The sequence below is a fragment of the Brienomyrus brachyistius genome, chromosome 23 (assembly GCF_023856365.1).
Source record: "Brienomyrus brachyistius isolate T26 chromosome 23, BBRACH_0.4, whole genome shotgun sequence".
NCBI classification, from domain to species: Eukaryota; Metazoa; Chordata; class Actinopteri; order Osteoglossiformes; family Mormyridae; genus Brienomyrus; species Brienomyrus brachyistius.
The window spans coordinates 18437461-18446789 of record NC_064555.1 but is presented as its reverse complement, the minus strand read 5'-3'; the positions used below and the strand labels follow the sequence as shown (position 1 = coordinate 18446789).

Here is a 9329-nt window from a genome sequence, read left to right as displayed (position 1 = left end):
CAGTGGGATGGTAGTCTGAATTAGTTTTTGTAACAAATGTATTAAATATAACTTCCAAAAGACATCTCAGGCAATTACTTCAGGAATATTATTATCATTAATATTATCCTTGTTGTTTTTGTTGGTAATTTGGAGGGGCATGTCCTGCAGAGCATTTTGCATCAGGAGAGGTCAAGAGAGAAACCCATCCATCCATCTTCTGAACCCACTTATCCTGTAGAGGGTCATGGGGGTCTGGGGCCTATTCCAGGAGCAACATTCCACATCGGGGAACGACCCAGGAAAGGGGCACCAACCCATCACAGCCTTCCAAATGTAATAATATAAAAGTAAATGTTAGTAAATACATCAACTGTGTGCCGTTGCAACAAATAACTGAATAATGCAGCACCAGCTTAATCATGCCGTCTATGCAAGTAATCTGAGACTTGTTACTGTATGTACAGTGTAAGGTGTAACTCTAGCATCATTATTTAACCTTGAGGTGATGACACTAAGACAGCACTTGTTGCTGGTGTCGGAGCACAGCCCAGAAACCATCGTTTACCCCCTTACCTTCGAGACCAGAGAGCAAACCTGCAGCATGACGTCTGCCTCTTGAGCTTGTTAGCAGAGCTATCCGCAAACCTATTAACCTGCTTCTGTCACAGTTTGTTAGGATTACCGAGTGGGAGGGGTGACAGGATCAGTCCAGAGGCAGCCTGCAAACCCGGAAACAAGACTAAGTACATTGTTACATAATGCCATCCTTCCACAAAAGGGAAGTAGGCAGGATTTTCTGATTGTCAAGTCAGGTAGGTTGATTTGTCAGCTCAGCCATATACGTAGTACACAGTGAAACGACACATTGTTCCTCCAGGACCAAGGTGCACAAAAAAAACAAAACGACAGAAACAACACAGTGCAGTCGACAGTAGTAAGCGTGCTGGTTTGAATGGATTTTTGAATAAATAGTATTATTACAGATATTATGACATGAACCGTATTCTATCAGCAGGACAGCAATAAATAGTAAATAAAAGTGCAAATAACAGTAGCAGCAGGACAGTGTACAGTGTATAACAAACTGTATATGAAATACAGTTTGTGATTCAGTTCTGATTCAGAAGTCTGATGGCCTGAGGGAAGGCATGCTGGCAGTGAAGGCTTGTATGCTACAGAACCTTTTGCCAGATGGAAGAGAGTGTGGGAAGGGTGTATGGTCCACAGTGCGGGTGGCTTTGCGGATGCAGCGTGACGTGTAAATGTCTGTGACAGGAGAGTGACCCCGATGATGCGGCAGAGGGGAGAGAGGCCCCCATGATGTAGCAGAAGGGAGAGAGGCCCCGGTGATGCAACAGAGAGGAGAGAGGCCCCCATGATGCGACATTGGGGAGAGAGGCCCCCATGATGTAGCAGAAGGGAGAGAGGCCCCGGTGATGTAGCAGAGGGGAGAGAGGCCCCCATGATGCGACAGAGGGGAGAGAGGCCCCCGTGATGCGGTAGAGGGGAGAGAGGCCCCCATGATGCGACAGAGGGAAGAGAGGCCCCCATGATGCGACAGAGGGGAGAGAGGCCCCAGTGATGCGGTAGAGGGGAGAGAGACCCCCATGATGCAACAGAGGGGAGAGAGGCCCCCATGATGCGACAGAGGGGAGAGAGGCCCCAGTGATGCGACAGAGGGGAGAGGTTGTTGTTTCCACACCAGTCAAATCCAGTTTCCATTACAGTAAAGCACTTCACCATCACTGGGTCTCTCCGTCACAATAAAGCACTGCACCCTTAGTGGGCCTATCCATTCCAGTAAAGCACTACCCCTTCACCAAGCTTGTCCATTACAATAAAGCACTGCACCATCACCGGGCCCTTTCAATTACAGTAAAGCACTGCACCATCACCAGGCCTATAAATTACAGTAAAGCACTGCACCATCACCGGGCCCTTTCAATTACAGTAAAGCACTGCACCATCACCAGGCCTATAAATTACAGTAAAGCACTGCACCATCACCGGGCCCTTTCAATTACAGTAAAGCACTGCACCATCACCAGGCCTATAAATTACAGTAAAGCACTGCACCATCACCGGGCCCTTTCAATTACAGTAAAGCACTGCACCATCACCAGGCCTATAAATTACAGTAAAGCACTGCACCATCACCGGGCCTTTCAGTTACAGTGAATCACCGCAGCATCACTGGGCCTCACTGTTACAGTAAAGTATTGCATCATTACCAGGCCTCTCCTTTACAATAAAACTGCTGGCAGCTCTTCTGCTCAGCTTTCACATGCCTGTTTTTCATCCACTGTCTTGCCCTTTGCATTTTTCACTTTCCACCTCCTTTGACCTGACTTCCTTCATCAATCCATTTACCTGTCTCACTCACTCCCCCACTCTTCTTCTCTCTGTTGTGGGCTTATCCCTTCATCCCTGATCTCCCTTCATCCCTTTCAATCCCCATCGGTGTGGCTCACAGGGAGAAGTATGAGCAAAGGGAAGTAAGATAGGTGACTCCCAGCAGGTGCCGGGAGAAACAGACTGAGAAGAAGCTGTGCAGGGAGCAGAGAAGCTTGGTCTCCCAGGAAGGCGCGGGAGCGAGCAGAGAGAGCCCCAGCCGCGGTAAAGAACAGTACACTGTTGGGAGAAAAGGTTAGTAACTCAATGTTGGCTGCTGTTACATTCCGATACTGCAGTGCTACTCGGACCATCCAGAGCACTAGGCTCGGACCAGACTGAGTCCGTCCAGAGCACTGGAAGCTGCTAAGTATTCAACATTTCCTTCTGTAGTACCTAGATTTTAATGATCTGGATAGCATGGATTTAAAGTAATGGTTTTAATTGGCCTTAATGGTGTTTTATGTTTGCCACATTAATCAATATTACATTTTTTTCCATTATCTTCTTGAATGTGAGACAGTTTGGCTTGTTAGGCTAACTTTGTATATGATTAATCTGATATTTAGCTTAAATCTTTTATCTCAGTTTTAGTTTAAGCCAAAATCATTGTCAAATCATAGTGAACTAATCCAGGTGATGTTTTGTATGTAAAAATGCCGTTAGTAACAACCAAGAAACATACACTAGCATTACACTCAGAGAATAACCGCCCATTTTACCATCCGTCCATCCATCCACCCATCAATCCATTTGTGTTCTATTACTACTTATCTAATGAGGAAGTGAACCTGGAATCTCAGGAATCACACAGTGGATACCCTGGATCAGCTGCCAGTCGACGGCAGGGCTTGTTCTCGTACACCATGTACCATTTAGCACGCTGATGTTCCTAAACATGAGTCTTTGCACAGTGGAAGGAAACCAGTGTAAAATCCATAGTGCCGTAGGAGTGACAGTCACCATGGTGATGGGAATCACCAAACAGAATGTAACTGATAACAATATATATCATAAAGCTTTTGGTGTAGAGTCATAATATAACAAACTGTTTCATGACATCAAAATTCATATTTTGTCCCTGTTACCATTGTTCTGTAGTTACAGAATAGTAGTATAATTGAGTTGAAATGAGAATATTTTTTGTAATAGTTACAAAGTTAATCCTGTTCACCACCATACACCCCCCATACTCCCCCATACACCCCCATATTCCCCCAGAGATTTTAGGGGCAAGCTCATAACCCTCAGATTTCTGTAATTGAATTACTGAATGCTTCTTATTACTGGATCAGTGAGGGTGGGGGAGTATGGGGTGCATGGGGTGTACCCCATACTCCCCCATACATCCCCATACACCCCCATACTCCCCCATACACCCCCATATTCCCCCATACACCCCCATACTCACCTATACATCCCCATACTCCCCCATGCACCCCATACACCCCCATACTCCCCCACCCTCACTGATCCAGTAATAAGAAGCATTCAGTAATTCAATTACAGAAATCTGAGGGTTATGAGCTTGCCCCTAAAATCTCTGTAGTCTGTCTTCCAATCACTGCTTTCGTCACAGGATCTCCAGGGTGTGATCAGGAAGCTGCCAGACCATAAAATCCCCAAATGAGATTAAGCCTGTTACCCCTCCCAGGTCGACCTCCGGGTCTGTCAGCAGGACAGAAGATCCTCAACTCTGGTGCCATCTGTGTATAAGTAATGCCCAAAATGAAGGCTTTGATGCAATTTATAGACACCCATAGCTTAACTTGTGTCAGATAACCTGAGCTTGGATGTGAACTCTACAGGTGTCTGTGGATGCTGTATGCATGCGAAAGCCCTGTGGACTACGTAGTTACATGCGGCAGCGCAGTGAATGAACTTTGCAAACGTGTGACGACTCTTACAGGACATTTCCCCAGAGAAACCACCAGTGGGCAGCAGCTTCCTTACCTGACCTTCCCTCTGTTGCTCCAGGCTGACAGCCCTTAGCGGCCAGTGCCATGGGGGAGATGGAGCAGATGCGCAAAGAGGCTGAGAGCCTGAAAGAGCAGATTGCGGTACGTCCAGCAGGCGTAATCGCAGAAGGTCCCGCTAACATAGCCTGCAGTGTTATAGGGACCCCATCCTGGCTGTACTCTCTTTCTGAATCATTCGTGATGCCGTTTATCATTCTGCTGACAGGCTGGTAAATCGCACAGTCCTGTAAGCAAACATCTGTCAAAGCTCAATCAGTGTTAGTTATGTGGATACATCAGTGGTGTAGCTGTATGCGTGATGGCATTATATCTGTGAGCAGCCGCACATCTGACAGCTGACCACAAAACTGTGAGCCCGCTGTAGGTGAAAGAAAATCTTCATTGACTAAGAAAAGTACCAAACAAATAAGACTTGCTTAGCACTGGTTCATGGCCAACTATAAAGGAAATCTCTAGGCCAGGCTGCCTACATTTTTAACGATCACAACATGCAAACACAGACCAAGTATCTGTGAGCTTTCTGACACCAGTTCCCAGCCTAGCCTATCAGTGAAATCCTTCTATACGTCTTATAGGCAGCTCGCAAAGCAGTCCAGGACACAACCCTGCAGGCGATGGTGGAAGGGACGGCCACAGTCAGCCGAGTCCAGCCAAAGACCAGGAAGACTTTGAAAGGTCACCTGGCAAAAATCTATGCCATGCACTGGTCCTCAGACTCCAGGTAAATAAAGCACAAGGAAAACTGCCCAGACTACCCTCCCAACAAGCCTGAAGTGCACTGTTCTGCGGCCCAGTGCGGATGTCAGAAATGCCAGTGGAGGAGATTTGATTTCAATCACATAGTTGAGTAACAGTGGTGCAGAGCCATCAGAAGCCTCTCTCATATATGTTGTTCATAATAAAGCTATAGTGCTCACAAATATCATTTTAATACGTCTACAATGTCCACTCATATCTAATATCCCCAAACAGCTACGGTCAGTCACAACCTAAATCATACACATGTGTCTACACACAGCTATAGACAGCAGCACCTAAATGATACACATACATTTAGTGTCCACACACAGCTATCGCAATACGTGCTTTTAAGTGATTTGTCTATGCCACTGATAAAACCCTTTCTCATCCTCAGGTTATTGATCAGTGCATCACAGGATGGCAAGCTCATTGTCTGGGATGGCTACACCACTAACAAGGTAAAGCGAGTGATAGTATGATCATACTTCTTCCCCTTTAACTATACTAGTTGTTACATCCCATTGAGACATACACTGCCATCCAAAAAGCCCTCACTTCCCCCCTTCATGTGTCTGCCAGGCCTCGCAAGTCTCCCTGGGTGATTCACTTCCTTCCTCCATGTGTCTGCCAGCCGTCCCGAGTCTCCCTGAGTGACTCGCTTCCTCCCTTCATGTGTATGCCATCCCTATCTAGTCCCCCTGGGTGATTCACTTCCTCCCCTCATGTGTATGCCATCCATATCTAGTCCCCCTGGGTGAATCACTTCCTTCCTCCGTATGTATGCCAGCCTTCCCAAGTCTCCCTGGGTGACTCACTTCCTCCATTCATGTGTATGCCATTCTTATCTAGTCCCCCTGGGTGAATCACTTCCTCCCCTCATGTGTATGCCATCCCTATCTAGTCCCCCTGGGTGAATCACTTCCTCCCCTCATGTGTATGCCATCCCTATCTAGTCCCCCTGGGTGATTCACTTCCTCCCCTCATGTGTATGCCATCCCTATCAAGTCCTCCTGGGTGAATCACTTCCTCCATTCATGTGTATGCCATCCCTATCTAGTCCCCCTGGGTGATTCACTTCCTCCCCTCATGTGTATGCCATCCCTATCTAGTGCCCCTGGGTGATTCACTTCCTCCACTCATGTGTATGCCATCCCTATCAAGTCCTCCTGGGTGATTCACTTCCTCCATTCATGTGTATGCCATCCCTGTCAGGTCCTCTTGGGTGATTCACTTCCTCCATTCATGTGTATGCCATCCCTATCAAGTCCTCTTGGGTGATTCACTTCCTCCATTCATGTGTATGCCATCCCTGTCAAGTCCTCTTGGGTGATTCACTTCCTCCATTCATGTGTATGCCATCCCTGTCAAGTCCTCTTGGGTGATTCACTTCCTCCATTCATGTGTATGCCATCCCTATCAAGTCCTCTTGGGTGATTCACTTCCTCCATTCATGTGTATGCCATCCCTATCAAGTCCTCCTGGGTGATTCACTTCCTCCATTCATGTGTATGCCATCCCTGTCAAGTCCTCTTGGGTGATTCACTTCCTCCATTCATGTTTATGCCATCCCTATCTAGTCTCCCTTGGTGATTCACTTCCTCTTTTCAGATATTTGCCATCCCTCTCAAGTCTTCATGGGTGATGACATGTGCTTTTGCACCCTCGGGGAACCTGGTAGCCAGCGGTGGCCTAGACAATGTGTGCACCGTCTACAACCTCAAGGGCAAGGATGGCAATGTCAGGACCTTGAAGGAGCTCGATGCTCACACAGGTAACAGAAGAAAGGCGTCCATATGTAAGTCATCAGTCACTGTTTATTTTAGTGCCATCCAATCATTTCTGACAGGATAGTTATGAAACACCTTATACTTTTTACCCAGAATAAACCATGCAGTTACCCCATTTTGCTCTGTGAATCTGAAGACATCAACAAGCCTGATGTAAATATGAAAACCAGTACATCCTCTGCAAAGCCACCTGCAATAACTAATACTAATAGAGAGCTTCCTCTTCGACACTGTCTTTAACATCTGATTTACAGAGACTTACACTGTGACAGTTGATAGTTGATATACACACAGAATGAGCGCGTTAAGTATGCCATTAATAACCTGCCTTTATTTCTTTCTACCAAAGGATATCTGTCATGTTGCCGCTTCCTCAGTGATGGCGAAATCATCACAAGCTCTGGTGACACTACTTGGTAATAATCAAAAGCTGCAGTGATGCTGATGCAGTGAATTGTAGTTAGGCAGGTTCTCCCGCTGACCTGCAAGCTCTCTTTTTCCTTTTGTTATGACAGCCACTGCAGCTACAGCTCCTATTTAGTCTGTCATTGTAAGGATGGTAGAAGGTAGATAGAGAAGTGAGGAGCGTGCCCTGATTACAGCACGTTGCCACACCCACCACACGACAAACCACCTCCGGGGTGAGACCTGAGTGCAGCCATGTGGGGGGTGATACCTCAGCACCACACTAGTCCAAATGGAGCAGTGTGAGTTATTTCTGATAGCTGATAGTCCCAATCCAGTATAAGGGTGGAGAGATCACCATTAAGTCATCTAGCCAGAGACACAAGGCAGGAATGCAACATTCAGTGAAAAAAGCGGCTTATTCTCATCACGACACTGAGCCCTGTGATTATAACCCCCCACCCCCTGGTAGTGCTCTTTGGGACATAGAGACTGGCAAGCAGAAGACAGTCTTCATGAACCACGTCGGTGACTGCATGTCCCTGGCTCTCTCTTCGGACATGAACTTCTTTGTCTCGGGAGCTTGTGACTCCCAAGCCAAGCTCTGGGACATCCGGGATGGCACCTGTAAGCAGACCTTTCAAGGACATACCAGCGACATCAACGCCATCGCGGTGAGTGGATGCTGCTGTCTAGGGACATACATTTGTATGCGCATGCATCCTGTTAGAGGCTGCAGGTCCCTTTGGTTGTGGTACAACTTCTGCTCACATGTATGATTTCCACTCACAGTTCGTTCCCTCTGGGACCGCCATGGTAACCGGCTCTGATGATGCCACCTGCAAGATGTATGACCTGCGCTCTGACCAAGAGCTCATCACCTACCAGGACTCCAGCATCGCCTGTGGAGTCACATCAGTGGCCCTGTCTCTCTCTGGCCGGCTCATCATGGCCGGGTATGATGACTTCAACTGCAACATCTGGGATTCTCTCAAGGCTGAGAGAGTAGGTGAGTAGAGGAAGCACCCTGAGGGCCTGAGCTTACTGGTGCTTCTCCTACTTCTTCTGCACTAGGTGCTTAAATTGAGTTTGTACGTAGTCGTGTGTCACCTCTCTTCCTCCCAGGTGTCCTGGCGGGCCATGACAACAGAGTAAGCTGCACCGGGGTGCCACCAGACGGCATGTGTGTCTGCACAGGATCTTGGGATAGCTTTCTGAAGATCTGGAACTAAGCTGCTGTACCAGAGCCAAGTGGAGAGAGACAGGGAGAGAGGTGTTGATGGAGTGAAAGGGGGAATTACTGCAAGCGAAACAACCGGATTTGATCCATGTGAACTGAGAACTATGGTGTAAAAGTTATGTTCAGAATTCCAAATGAGCCCCTATGTCTCTCTCTCCCTCCTTCCAGTTTATAAAACCCCGCCTGGGAGCCCAGTAAGCCCATATAATGCAGAAACATTAATAAGGCGCAAGACAAATGTGCAGAAGCTTCTGCCACTACTAACACCACAGTCATGACTGTGGCAAATATAACAGTATTAAAAATGTTGTCAAAAACCTTTGAGGTATTATCATAGCAAGATTAAACAGCATATCATTTGTTTTTGAAGGTTTCTAAAATGATGGAAGAATATCTAATAAAAGTTTAGCATTGCAAGTTTGCTTGTCTGTTTTTATTCAGATCTTTTATTGTTGATAAGAATATCCATGGGTGGCATGGTGGTGCAGTGGTTAGCACTGTTGCCTCACACCCCTGGGACCCCGGTTCGAGTATCTGCCTGGGTCACATGTGTGTGGAGTTTGCATGTTCTCCCCATGTCGTCGTGGGGTTTCCTCCGGGTACTCCGGTTTCCCCCCCCCACAGTCCAAAAACATGCTGAGGCTAATTGGAGTTGCTAAATTGCCTGTAGGTGTGCATGTGTGAGTGACTGGTGTGTGAGTGTGCCCTGCGATGGGCTGGCCCCCCATCCTGGGTTGTTCCCTGCCTCGTGCCCATTGCTTCCAGGATAGGCTCTGGACCCCCCCCCCCCCCAACCCAGTAGGA

The 9329-nt window shown here is 47.3% G+C and overlaps 1 protein-coding gene across 1 annotated transcript; it reads left to right on the top strand.

The window, feature by feature from the left end:
* The first annotated feature begins 54 nt into the window (after nt 1–54).
* Nucleotides 55–8942, top strand: LOC125718810 (guanine nucleotide-binding protein G(I)/G(S)/G(T) subunit beta-3-like). Its single transcript, XM_048992917.1, has 10 exons — nt 55–315; nt 651–2628; nt 4351–4433; nt 4928–5073; nt 5488–5551; nt 6702–6864; nt 7230–7296; nt 7758–7959; nt 8078–8294; nt 8411–8942. Exons 3-10 carry the CDS (start codon nt 4377–4379, stop codon nt 8515–8517), a joined length of 1023 nt encoding a protein of 340 aa, XP_048848874.1. The 5' UTR covers nt 55–315; nt 651–2628; nt 4351–4376; the 3' UTR covers nt 8518–8942.
* Nucleotides 8943–9329: the final 387 nt, after the last annotated feature.